Source organism: Poeciliopsis prolifica, unplaced genomic scaffold, assembly GCF_027474105.1.
Source record: "Poeciliopsis prolifica strain line A6 unplaced genomic scaffold, Auburn_PproV2 SCAFFOLD114, whole genome shotgun sequence".
Taxonomy (NCBI): Eukaryota; Metazoa; Chordata; class Actinopteri; order Cyprinodontiformes; family Poeciliidae; genus Poeciliopsis; species Poeciliopsis prolifica.
This window is the reverse complement of record NW_026562489.1, coordinates 38,643-52,838: the sequence shown is the minus strand read 5'-3', so window position 1 is coordinate 52,838 and position 14,196 is coordinate 38,643. Positions and strand designations below refer to the sequence as shown.

The 14,196-nt window shown below is 43.2% G+C and overlaps 1 protein-coding gene across 1 annotated transcript in view; it reads left to right on the top strand.

Moving 5' to 3' along the window:
* Positions 1 to 14,196, top strand: part of LOC129354620 (plasma membrane calcium-transporting ATPase 2-like) — a 61,890-nt gene that overhangs the window by 42,380 nt on the left and 5,314 nt on the right. The window contains 15 exon segments of the mRNA XM_055024064.1: positions 118 to 291; positions 2,174 to 2,631; positions 2,702 to 2,852; positions 2,855 to 2,928; positions 2,930 to 2,943; positions 3,469 to 3,706; positions 4,673 to 4,852; positions 5,985 to 6,072; positions 6,144 to 6,250; positions 7,831 to 8,022; positions 9,994 to 10,123; positions 10,126 to 10,206; positions 10,279 to 10,490; positions 10,938 to 11,045; positions 11,912 to 12,094. Of these exon segments, the coding sequence (XP_054880039.1) occupies positions 118 to 291; positions 2,174 to 2,631; positions 2,702 to 2,852; positions 2,855 to 2,928; positions 2,930 to 2,943; positions 3,469 to 3,706; positions 4,673 to 4,852; positions 5,985 to 6,072; positions 6,144 to 6,250; positions 7,831 to 8,022; positions 9,994 to 10,123; positions 10,126 to 10,206; positions 10,279 to 10,490; positions 10,938 to 11,045; positions 11,912 to 12,094 (2,390 nt within the window).

Sequence of the window (14,196 nt, the reverse complement as noted above, 5' to 3'; positions counted from 1 at the left end):
TTCTCTTCCTTTCCTGCTTTCCTTCATGGAATTAAACCTGTTTTTGTTTTCATCTCATCTTCACCGCATCTGTCATTCACTGTGTTTTCCCCTGAAATCCCTCCCTGCCCCAACCAGCCAAGACCCAGGACGGCATCGCGCTGGAGATCCAGCCGCTGAAGAGCGAGGAGGCCACCGAGTCGGAGGAGAAGGAGGAGGTGAAGCAGGTCAAGAAGGTCAACGTGACCAAGAAGGAGAAGTCTGTTCTGCAGGGCAAGCTGACCCGGCTGGCGGTCCAGATCGGCAAGGCTGGTGAGGAGTCCACACACGCACATGCACACACATAAGGGGCTGGGCATTTATCACAAAGAATTTATTATGATAATATTTTGATTTATTGCTGTCACAATAGAATAATGATGCTTAAAATAATAAAATCTAAAAATTTCTGTCATTTTACGCTGCAGAGACATGTATTTTTACCAAGTATTTCTAGTCTCGTTTTCAGTCCAAATATATTAGTACACTTGAAATAAGTCAAACTGATTACAAATATTTTTTTCTACAGGACATTGGAGCTTGTGTTGAGTAAATAATTCCTTAATGTTGTTGAAAAATGTAATAGTTCTATTGGCATATAAATTTAGTGGGAATGTTCCTTTAACGGCTCAGCGGAGAAGCTGATTGGTTGCTGAGCTCGAGGGTCAAAATGCACTTAGTTTTATTAGATGGATTCTCTATTGGGAACAGGATTCATCCTGAAATTGCAGGTGTTTTCTGTCTCATTTCAATTGACCCTAATGCACCGTTACATGACTGAAACCTTTGGGTCGCAGGACGGTGGACGAGTCCTGAGGATACTTCAGAATCACAAACAGATGATTTAATGTTTCGGTTTTATCTTCAGTTCTGAACATATAGGGCATAATCTAGACTAAAATCATTCCTGTTCCTGTTGTCGCCTCAACAGGAACCCGCCAGGCTGAGCTGCAGAAGGTCAAACTATCTGAACTCTTGTAGTGTTGATCAGAATCATTAAGCTATATGAATCAGTTCGTTCAGTTCAGAAAGTCATACAAAATCAATAGATCCTGGCATTTTTCCGCTTTAATGTGTAACTGTGAGTTTTTTAGCAAATTTTCATCAGAAATTGTCCAAATCATTTAAGTCACGTTTAAGTGATTTGTGCTCCCACCTTCAGGTGGCAGTAGCTCTTACTTCTCCCTCAACCTGATCTAAAAAGTTATATAATAACTTATCAGATCATTATAACACCGTTACATCGGTGAGGTATTTCACTTGCTGATGTAATGATGAGGTATTTCACTTGCTGAACCTGATGCTAGGGGGCGCCAGAGCAGTCCTCCAGCGGTCGGTCCAACAGTGACCCACTGTGTCTGTGTTAGAAACATAAAGTTGACAGGAAATTTTCAAATATGACTCCATAATTATGTTATTGGAACACGCTTGGCAATACTTAGACACCAACTTCAATAGGCAGACACGCTGAAATACATTTAAAATAAATATTGAATTTTGGTACTTCAGTTAAATCCTAATCAGCCAGTGGCTCTCTGGTGACATTTAAAAGTAAAGAAATGTCTAAAATGAATGTTATGGGTTAGCATATATGTACATTTAAATATTCTTTGGGCATAAAATTCAATTATTTATTAGATTAATTTTTCTCGCGTTTATCTCGTTTTATTCAATGTCTGCAGTTTGGTGCAGGTTTTTGATGTGCTATAAGCCACCTCGCCTAACCTGCTGTCATTGTTACTCTTAAGTACCTTATTCAGAATAAACAAACGATTCTCAGCATGGCGCAGGGGAAATGAAGCCTGCAGCCCGCCAGGCTTATAAAACATTGGAGAAAACTGATTTTAGGTCTTTAAAATGCTTGTGTTCAATTTACCTGCTTTGATGTTGCTCTTATTTTCTTTCATATATAGTTTTTTTATGAGAACTTTAATAAAGATGAAATATTGCAAAATCAGTTACTTTAAAATGTTAAAGAATTGTGGAATCCTGCAGGGACTGATTTATGTAAACAAATAGAAAACTTGAGAATCCACTTATCATGAATTACGTCTCAGTTAATTCCTCTTAAAAACTTGATAAAGATGTGAATGTTCTGAGAACCTGGGCTGGTACTGGTGCTGATAACATGTTCCGGTTCTGTTTCCTCCCCCAGGTCTCTTCATGTCCGCTCTGACTGTCATCATCCTCATCCTCTACTTCGTCATCCACACGTTCGCCATCCAGGGCCACAGCTGGATGGCCGAGTGCACGCCCATCTACATCCAGTACTTTGTCAAGTTCTTCATCATTGGCGTGACGGTTCTGGTGGTGGCGGTTCCTGAGGGGCTGCCGCTCGCCGTCACCATCTCTCTGGCCTATTCCGTCAAGAAGATGATGAAGGACAACAACCTGGTGCGCCACCTGGACGCCTGCGAGACAATGGGCAACGCCACGGCCATCTGCTCGGACAAGACGGGCACGCTGACCATGAACCGCATGACCGTGGTGCAGGCGTACATCGGAGACACGCACTACAGGACGGTCCCGGAACCTGACGCCATCAACCCAGGAACGCTGGACACCCTGGTCAACAGCATCTCCGTCAACTCCGCCTACACCACCAAGATCCTGGTGAGGCGCCATCTCCAGAACGGCAACCAGACGCGGAGCAGAGCAGGTGTTTGACGTTTTATTGTTTCAGCCTCCAGAGAAGGAAGGCGGCCTCCCGCGCCACGTTGGCAACAAGACGGAGTGTGCGCTGCTGGGCCTGGTGCTGGACCTGAAGAGGGACTACCAGCCAATCAGAGACGAGATCCCAGAGGAAAAGATGTACAAGGTTTACACGTTCAACTCTCCCGCAAGTCCATGAGCACGGTGCTGCAGAACGCTGACGGAGGCTTCCGGATGTACAGCAAAGGAGCGTCGGAAAATCGTCCTGAGGAAGTAAGCATGTAACAAATTCCAAATATATGGAAGATCGCAGAAGCAAACACTCAGAAACAAAATTCTCAGCAGCTTAGCACCGGCAAAGCATTTTTCGCTCTGCTGCCATTTAGTAGAAAAACTAAGTGGCGGGGAAAACCAAAACGTTCAGTAGCGGTTGGACAGAGAAACGAAATGCTCAGTAACGGCTGGCGGAGTGTTTCGTTTCTCTGCACAGAGAAACGAAACACTCCGCAGCAGTTGGGCAGAGAAAGGAAACTCTCCAGTGGCTGGGGGTGCAGAATGAAATGCTTGTTAATGTTTCATTTCAATACAGTACTTAGCCGCCTCCAAGCCTTTCGATTCTTTGGCAAAAAAATAAAACGCATGGCAGTCACTCAGCGGAAAGCAAAATCCTTGGCGGCTGTTGGCCAGAGATACAAAACCGTCAGCAGTGGTTGGGTCCCGAGAACTGAATCGCTCAGCTCTCCAGCTGGGTGGAGAAACCCCGTGCTGGCTGAACGTTCTCTCTCCGCTCTTCGCCAGGTGCTCCCGGATCCTAGATGCCAAGGGTCAGCCGCGTGTATTCAAGGCCAAAGACCGAGACGAGATGGTGAAGAAGGTGATCGAGCCGATGGCATGCGACGGGCTGCGGACCATCTGCGTGGCGTACCGCGACTTCCCTGCCGAGGCCGGGGAACCCAACTGGGACAACGAGAACGACATCCTGAACGAGCTGACCTGCATCGCTGTGGTGGGCATCGAGGACCCCGTCAGACCCGAGGTAATCCCCTGGTTCAGTTCTCTTCTAAAAGCAGCAGAAGCTGCTTCTGAAGTAACGAGGCAGATTTTCTGTCGGGCAAAAGTTAGTCTGTCCTGAGGCAGTTGATGCTACAGCTATGCAGTTGCTGATGTAAACTTTAATACACGGCGAGATGGCTAGCTAGTTTGCTATAGTTTACATCTGGAAGTTTCTCACATGCGCACAAAATAGGCAAAAGTATTATTCTTTCATGTCGTCCATGACAATCAAATGAAGCCTGGAGATGAAGGCATTATCAATTTAGTCCAGTGCGTCACAGCAAAGGGAAAAGTAACAGAAATAACAGCGAAGAACAACTCAAAACCTCTTTTTTCCTGATCTCTGCTTTGCTGTTACATACAGACCTGTTGCCACAGCAACTGACCAATAACAATGCCACTAATGTATCAGGATTCAACACCAAAAACCAGGCAAGAATTTCCCACACAAAGAACAGAACATTCAGTGGGTTATGTTTTCAGGCTGTTATTGTACAATGGCTGATTCGCTCATTTAAACACCTGCTCTGCTGATGATCTGTTGGAGAGTTGGTGTGCGGCTCGCCTTGTTTATTTTTTTAAATTGGAGCTAAACACACAGAATTCTGCAGCACATCTACATACTAAGATGGTCAAAGTCAAGCTAGCATAACTGGCCTTCTTCTCTCTCCTTTTTAATTAATTTATTAGTTGTTGTAGTGTTGACAATTCGTAGCAAAGCATTGTGTCCCTTTTACTTTTATATAACACACATACATTTAGGTTAACATGTTGTGTTGACAACTCCAGTGCTAGTCATTGTCAGCTAGCAGTTTTCTGTCCTCCAACATGGAGCTGAGATGTGACGTCACCGTGCAACATGTCTACATCTGCATATATTTCTATATATTTCAGCATCACGATGGAGAAGCTTCACTTTCTCTAACAGCATGTTGCTCCAACCCTCTAGGTACCCGCAGCTATTGCTAAGTGCCAGCGAGCGGGAATCACTGTGCGCATGGTAACCGGTGACAACATCAACACGGCCCGCGCCATCGCCACCAAGTGCGGCATCCTGCTGCCGGGAGAGGAGTTCCTCTGTCTGGAGGGCAAAGAGTTCAACACGCAGATCAGGAACGACAAGGGAGAGGTAAAAGATCGCTGGAAAGCTTAAATGTCTGTTAACACAAAACTTTATGTATTTATAAAAACTCATTGTATTAACAATTGGGTTTATTGTCCTAAACATTTCAGTAAAGTTCTCATTCTTAATATTTGCTGCTCAAACTAAAATCTGAACGTTTTATGTGGACTCAGATATTTTTATTAAGAATAAAATATTTCTGTTTTATCTGGACCAGATGGTTGAAGATTTCACATAGAACTTGAAAAATGAACCAGACTTGAGGACATAAATAATTATTTCTACTGTTGTTAAAAATGTATCAAACATAAATTGTTATAGACAGAATAAGTTAAATAAAAGTCCAACATGAAAGAATTCTGTAGGTTTTCTTATTTTGGAAGCATAGCCATTTTTCTCCAGTTATGAAAGCTGCTGATTGAAGCTGAAGGAGCGTTTGAAGTGGAATTAGCCTGACCTCTGCAAAAACACTAAATCATGGGGATTTTTTTTTCTTTTGCGTTCCCTCGCAGTAATGTTCTGATTAGTTCATGCGGCATAATTGAATACTATAAGCCTTCCTAACGATGGCCATCGTACTTTCTGCTGTTATGTAAGGCTTTCGTGAGGTTTTTCTATGCATGTTATATCTTGTTGTGAAACACCTGGAGTTTTTATATTTTCCGTCAGGATAGAAATCCACCACAAGTCTACATAAACGGACACTTTCCATAAGTAGGAAAGAAGAAAAAAGACATGCAAACTATTTGGACTGTTAGTGAGTTATTATTGTGGGATAATGAGTCATCTGACAGTTTTGATTGTGTCTCTTTTGTTGGTCTAAATGATTAAAGGGCCATTTTCTTCTCAACCACATACAAACAGACATAAACATGCAGTGAATAAATCGATGTTCAATCACTTTTTAGCACCAAAGAATTAATAATAAAACACGTTTTCACTGAGGCTCTTTATATATGTATACATCCGAAAATTTTAATTGACGTTTGTGACTGTGTACAAAATAGACCAGCACATATTGCAGTAAACATATTGAGAGGGAACACAAAGAAATATTTTCCCCCATGCGCCTAGGGGGCTCCGTAATAAACTAAGTTACCGTTATTGTTGTTATTTATAGCCATAATCTGGTTTTAAGGTTGAACAGGACCGTCTGGACAAAGTCTGGCCCAAACTTCGAGTTTTGGCGCGTTCGTCGCCGACGGATAAACACACCCTGGTTAAAGGTGAGCTGCTCCTCCAGCTTATCCTCTTCCTCCTCAGGTGCTCCTCCTCACCTTCTGCTCCTCTGTGTCAGGAATCATCGACAGCACGGTGGGAGAAACCCGACAGGTGGTGGCCGTGACGGGAGACGGCACCAACGATGGCCCTGCCCTCAAGAAAGCCGACGTTGGCTTTGCCATGGTAACCGTTTCCTTCACATCGTCTCGCTCCCAGCTGGAGCTTCTCCGCTCCAGCAGCCAAAGAGGAAAATGAAAGGCGTCTTGGATTCATGGAGGCTGCTGGGAGTTATGAATGGATAAATGTTCTCTCCTGCCTGCAGGGTTCCTCCTCCTTCAGATCAGATCAGAGATTCCTGGGATTCATGAGGAGTTTCTCCATTCGCACCAGTTTAGCTCCTAAAGCTTCACAGAACTGTTGGTCCATCCAGGCTGGATCTGTAATGTTCTGACCCAAAGTTAGAACAACCTTTAATGCAAATTCACTCATCATTCACAAATTTTGCCCAGAATTGCAATTATTCTACAAATTTGAGCAATTGGATATATTTCAGGATGTCCTCCTTTTCTGACCAGTCACTGGAACTCGGCTGAATTTTGACCAATCCCTGCAGCCCTCTTGTGATTTAACTGCCTGTTTCACGTCTCCTGAAAGGCGAACCGACAATATGAAAGCAGGTGTGACACTAAACTGTATAAAAATGTGCTGCAGGATTTGTTTCTGTTGTTTGAACAGAGTACGACTGGGACATGACCCCTGAACTCTTTCAGCTGTTCCAGGTGTTTAATCAGTTGTTGAGATGTAGACAGGTGATTTTCTGTGGAATCTTTAAACTTCTTTTACAAACGAGTCTTGAAAGCTGATTAACGCTGCTGCATTCAGACAATGTTAACTAAATGATGACCCATTGCAGTATATAATATAAATCTAGTTAACAAAATATTATAATGTTGACCTTACCTATTTTACATCCCTTATAACTTAGTTAATTCCAGGAATACTCCTCGTCAGCTTTAATATCTGTACAGAAGTTGTTCTCACTGTTTCTTTTCACATATTTAAAACACATTTTTATTGTCACACTAGAAGAGCAAAGAGTCAGTGAGGAGACATTAGACCAGAGGCCAGCAGCAGGATGATGATGATGATGATGATGATGCAGGGTTTTCTCAGGTAAGGAGGGATTATAACCTGATAAGAAAAGACAAGGAAAGGGAAAGTTATGTGCAAGAATTTAAACTTTTTTTGTAAAATCATGTTATGTCAAATATAAAGGCTTATAGATTTGCAACTTTTTGGAAAAGGTGCCACAAAATCATTAATAGTAAAAAATCCTGAAGAGACTCATAATATTACTGACCAGCAGATGGCAGCAAAGGACTGCTGTTAAGAATCCAGCTATGTGTTTAAAATTCATCAACAGGCATCAGTGGTAAATTTCCAACAGTAGTCTCCAAGGTTCGCCCATCCAGTCTACATTTGCTTTGTAGACTTAGAGAAGGTGTTGAGCCATGGGAACCCTGTGGGGGGCAGCATGGGGTATCACAGACTGTCGATCCACAGTTCTACTCTCATCTGTGGTCGTGGCTTTGAATTGAGACCAAATGAATGAAATTACGGTCAAAGCCATCAGAGGGAGACTTCTGCTGACCCGTCCTCTGTCCAGGATGCCTTCGTTAAATCTCCTTCCTGTTTTCATCAACTTTGTGGGCTCTGTCAGCATCCTGCAGAGATGTGCAGCTCATCCTGCGTGTCACCTGCAGGGCATCGCCGGTACCGACGTGGCCAAGGAGGCCTCCGACATCATCCTGACTGACGATAATTTCACCAGCATCGTGAAGGCCGTTATGTGGGGCAGGAATGTCTACGACAGCATCTCCAAGTTCCTGCAGTTCCAGCTGACCGTCAACGTGGTGGCCGTGATCGTGGCCTTCACCGGCGCCTGCATCACCCAGGTAACCATCCGCCTCTCCAGGCCAAAATATGATGGCCCCACGTTCCTGACCCACTGGTACAAACCAGAGTCATAAATTAGTTTGACTCTGGTACAGATACAGAGTACGGAAGCAAGGTTATTACAAATAACTAACATATTTTCATTAACTGAAATAAATAAAAATGGTAATTAATGGGGAAAAACTACAACTAACTGGAATTATGTCATATATAAAACTAAAGCATTCTGAATTTGTACATGTAATGTTCTTTTTTGTGTTTCTGAAGCTATTTATTAGCTTTTCGAACTGATGTGAAATAAATTTTTCCCCCACACAAGCAGCTTACGTCAGCTGTCGGCAAATTACGGCGTTTACCGAAATCCACAAAATGGCAACACCAAAAGTTGGGAGAAAACAACTTTCTGTTGGGTGTTCATTATCCAATCGATGTTTACGTCATCACAATCTTTAGGTGAATTCTGCTTCTGAAAATTTAATTCAAAATTAAGTATGAAAAAATTAAAACTACTACTATTTCTGATAAAAACTAAACTACAAGAAAGCAATATTTAACTACTAAAAACTGTCAAACTCTAATTCTGAATTAGACAAACAAAATAAAACTAAACAATAATGAAAAACTCTAAACTTCTCTAGTTTGAACTGATTTAATAAAAATATGTTTGTATGTAATTCCAGCCAGCTAATCGGATGCTAATCAACACATTAGTGAATTTGTGGCTTTTTCATTGAATCGTGTGATTTCCTTGGAAGAGCTCTGACTAAAACGTTGAAGAAGATGTTAGTTTCTGGTCGTCTTCATCGTGTCAGGAAGTGATGCGACCAGGAAGCTGAACTCCTGAACCGCAGCAGAGCAGAACATCTGGAGGCTGTGTGTTAATTAAGAACCTCACAGCTGGCACAGTGATAACTAACCGCTCTGCAGCACCGCCAGCATCAGCCTGAAACCATGGCAACCTGTCACATCCGCGCTCCTGAAATAAAACAGGAACTCAGCAGGTTTACAGGCTCGGATTTTCCCCCATCAGCAGCGGCGGTGCTTGGTGCGTGTTGAGCCACCGGCGTGTTGACACGCATCATTAGTCTGTCTGTGTTGAACAGTCTGGAGGTGGGGGTTTTAACGAAGTAAAATAATGTGACCAGATAGTGACAGCCTCACCGTGAACACACACTTCCTCTGCACCAACATGGCCTCCACATGCAGTGAGTCACTGTCATAAAATCATTTTATTTCTTCTACTGTTATTTAAAAGCTAAACATCAGGTTGTTTTAACCTGAATTTGTGATCTTGGCCTGGCACAATAACAAAATTTAGTCTGTGACAAACTCTGTAGAAGTTATTGCAATTTATGATAATTTTGTACTTTTGAGACCATTTTCAAATTTTCTAATAATAATGGCAAAATAATCCAAAGATCAATAAACTTTCAATTCTAATGAGCATTATACACTGGAGCTGAAGGACATTTAAATATCCAACATAAATAAACAAAACAACAAATCAAATGAATTATGAAGTGTCTGAAAACAAAATTCAAAAATAGACGAGTTGAGACCAAAACAGTCTGAAGAGTTTAGGTAGAAAGACAGAAAAGAAAAACAATAAATCATCCAAATGGAAGTTTGTTTTTAATTATCACGCGATTAATTGGTTTATCGCTTATTACGACTGATCAGATCATGACCTTTTACCTTTTGCCACATCACAACTCACATTTCCTTTAATCAGATAGGTGCAGAGGATTTAGACATTTCCTCATTAGATAATTGCTAATAAGGAAATTTGTTTGTGTTGGAGAAAAGATTTGAAACGGCGCCATATGGGAAAAAATTGATTTGAGCCTAAAATTAGCAAGATGGTGACTGTGTTGTCGGTTCCCATGGTGACAGACGTGGTTTTATCAGAGGACGGCTTGAAAAGTTAAGTTATAGTTGACCTCAGAGCTAACGGGCGCTCCGCTCTGCAGGACTCCCCTCTCAAGGCCGTGCAGATGCTGTGGGTCAACCTCATCATGGACACGCTGGCGTCCCTCGCCCTGGCCACTGAACCGCCCACTGAGTCGCTGCTGCTACGCAAACCCTACGGCCGCGACAAGCCCTCATCTCCCGGACCATGATGAAGAACATTCTGGGCCACGCCGTGTTCCAGCTCATCATCATCTTCACTCTGCTGTTTGCAGGTGAGCTTAGCTCAATGCTAACTGATGCTAACGGCGTGCAGGTTGTAGCTACAGCTTCTGGTCATTTCTCAGGGGAAAAGTTCTTCAACATCGACAGCGGCCGCAACGCTCCGCTGCACTCCCCACCATCTGAACACTACACCATCGTCTTCAACGTGTTTGTGATGATGCAGCTCTTCAATGAGATCAACGCCAGGAAGATCCACGGCGAGAGGAACGTGTTCGAGGGCGTGTACAAGAACCCCATCTTCTGCAGCGTGGTCCTGGGCACCTTCGCCCTGCAGGTACCATCATCATCATCATATTAAGTCCAAAATGTGGGTCTAAGCATTCTTTTTATTTAAATAAAAATAACTTTCTTTTGTTCAGCTGCTTAAGTTTCTATGAAGAAAAAGAGAAAATTAGATGCCCTCAACTCCCACATTCAAACTAAAGATGGTCAAAAAGAACAAAAAGGTATAAAATATAGGAAGTAATCCAAAATATATTAAAGTGGCAGTGAAAATCATTCAACTAAAGTCTTTAAACAAAAACTGTTTATAGACATAAATAACCAGAATAAGTCCAAGCAGTCTGATGCTTTGGAAGGTGCTGAATGTTGTCTGGTGGCTGTTGTATTCTAGATCTGTTTCCAGATGGAAAAGGAAGGATCTGACCCACATTCAGGTGGTGAGCAGGACAAACAGCCTGTGATGTTTGAAAAACGGTCCGTTTCTTTCTGTCCTGCTCAGATCATCATCGTTCAGTTCGGAGGGAAGCCGTTCTCCTGCGCGCCGCTCACCGTCGACCAGTGGTTGTGGTGCGTCTTCGTGGGAATGGGCGAGCTGCTGTGGGGACAGGTGAGTTCCTCCCACCTGCAGGGGAAATTTGTGCCGCTGCACCGTTGCCGTAGGAGGAGTTGCGAGGGAGAACGAGCCGCAGCATCAGCCCCTCTGTGGGTCGGTGAGGTAAAGATGAAAGCTGGCTGGATCGAACCAAACAGCTGTGCAATAAATTAATTAACCACACTATAAATTAAAACAAATGACTTACATTTGCATTTTGTTTCTCTCTTTTCACCAAAAACTGAATGATTAAAGGCTTCAGTTCGGTGTTTTGGTCTCAACTAGACAATTTTGTTTTTATCATTTATTTTATTTGTTGTCTCTGTTGTTTTGTTTATTTTAGATAAAGGTGGCCGATATGGACTTAGTTTTATTTTGTTGTACTATTGTGATAAATATGAAAGTGACAATAAGAACCATTTATTGCTAATTTTTTAAGCAACTTCAGTCAGAGCTCAACAATTACTAATCTTGAAAATTATTTTTAGGATACCAGTTAGATAAAGAAGTGTGATTTGTATCATTGAACTGCACACAGTAACTGTATTAATCACATTTTCAAATTTAGGGATATTTATACTCTCATTAACAAAAAAATTGAGAAAATTGTAAAATTAACAATCCTGATAATGCAAAGACTTTTAGGAGTTTTAAACATTTTTAATTGGAATTTATTGATCTTCGAGAATCTATTCTTGCAATATCATATTATATTATCATTATTGTGACAGGCCTGCCAACAACAAACATAGAAACTAGAATTATTCAAACTACGGACTAAATGTTGAAACTCCTCCACTGCTGGTGGAGCTGGGCTGAACCAGTCCAAACTGGCAGGATGTTCTGGAAAGTGGGAAGTAAGCTGGTTCTCCCCTCCTCAGCTGATCTCGGCCATCCCGACCCACCACCTGAAGTTCCTGAAGGAAGCGGGCCACGGCATCACCAAGGAGGAGATCCACAACGAGGAGATGACGGAGGACACGGACGAGATCGACCACGCAGAGATGGAGCTGCGGCGAGGCCAAATCCTCTGGTTCCGAGGGCTCAACCGGATCCAGACCCAGGTACCGCTGACCGTCCCGCTTCAGACTGGTTTTACTCCTTACATCAAAGCTCTGCTGAACTGGGCAGTGTGTCGCCTTCACAGTGTCTCCAGTCTTCAGCGACAAGACCGAGGTTCTGTTAATTTCACACTCTGCTGCAGATCCACAGTCCAGAACCTCTTCATTAAAACCTCTAATTAAAGCAGCAGGCGACCCGCTGACAGGCGCAGACACTCCGACTGACACCAGTCAGGTTTACAACTGGTTACCAGTTCAACCAGTTCCGACAGACCACAGGACCAGTTATCCTCTAGTTAGTGCAACACTTACACACATTGGCATGGCGTGTGCGTGTGTGTGTGTGTGTGTGTGTGTGTGTGTGTGTGTGTGTGTGTGTGTGTGTGTGTGTGTGTGTGTGTGTGTGTGTGTGTGTGTGTGTGTGTGTGTGTGTGTGTGTGTGTGATCCTACTACAAGATCAACACACATTGAGCATCAACATGTCCAGTCGGTCCATTCTGTCCCTGTTGGCTTCATTAGCCTTGATGCTAACACCCACGTTCAGTAGCAGCAGCCAACATACACACACACACACACACACAGTTCGTAGTTCTTCTGGGTAAACAGAAGCAGCTCAGTGTATAAATTATCTCTGCTGCTGATTCATTTCTGCATCAATTAACTGGAAACGATCAATTAAGGTACATCCAATCGCATCGACACATTTAAACTCCTATTTCATTCCTGGTTGTTTTTTGCTTTTTATTAATCGTTTATTTATACAGAAAAATCTCTTGAAACTCATTTACAAGAGAGACTCTGTTACACATAAAAATAAAAATAACATAAAAACAACAATAATAGAATCTACTTAACACTAATAAAAGTCAGTACACACGCTGTAGCCAGTCAGATCCAGTTTAATAAACTGGTTGGTAAAACAGGATCAGTCTTATTATTAAGCCCAGCGCCTGTGAAACAGCCCAGACTCCTGAGCAAGCATATGGTAATGGTGGGGAGAAACAACTCCCTGCTAGCAGAAAGAAACCTCCAGCAGAACCAGAAACTCAAAGCTGTTTCTGTTTTCCATCAGTGACTCTTAAAGACACAGCAGCCTTTTCCAGTGCTTCACTGGTACTGGTGATACTCAGCACCAGTCTGCTGCTGCACCAGAACGAATAACTGCTCTTATCATGAGCTGGAGGCGGGCTCATGGGGAACAGCGACCAATTAAAACGCACCGCGCTCCTACAAATCTCCGCGCTTCAACAGGAAGATGACAGATTAGCATCTGGTTTTTGGCAGAAATATAATAAAATCATGATAGCTAAAAATAGTCATGCGCTCTTCTTCTAATCGTTCCTGCCTTCAGAAAAACCATTTAGGAATCGACTATAGATCCAGAAACACTAGAAAGAACAGCTCTAATGGCAGCAGCTGTAGATTATCCTTCAGATGGAGAGCAGTAGGAGAAAGAACCAGAGTCCTACAGCAGCCTAACTACAGCGGTAACCCAGGATAAGCCAAGCCTGTCTGTCTGGTCTTCCACTGAGGAGGATTCGATCAACACCAGGAGCCCAACAGGTCCGAACGTTTCAGAGAGAAGAGATCCAGTCGAAGCGCTCACCTGAGAAATAAGAAAGCGTTTCCTCTTGTTGTCGTGTATCAGTACGATCGTCCTGCTGGGACAGGAGGACGGCAGGACGGGGAGGCGAGCTAATTAGCTTCTTATCTCTCCATGCTCCTCTTCGTCTCGCCCTCTTCCCTAATGCGGCGGGGCGGCGCTGCTCCGCTTGACGCCTCAGCAGTCAAACACAGAGGGAGAATAATTGGTACAAGCAGCACCTCGTCGCTGAGACTTTATCAGTCATTCCAAATGACATTTCTCCTCTTTGTGCTGCTTGGTTCCTCTGAGCGCTCTCCATTCATCCAGCTCCGCTTCCGCCCCTCAGATGAACGCGTCTCTGAATCACAGCGGTTCCTCCATGACTTCCTCTTCTCTCTGCCTCCATCTTTGTTTCTCCCTCATGGTTCTGTTTCTTCACACATCAAACTCACATCAGGACTGTGATGTTTGTCCTGAAGGGAACCAAAGCAGAACGTTATCCTGGTTTCCGGTCTGATT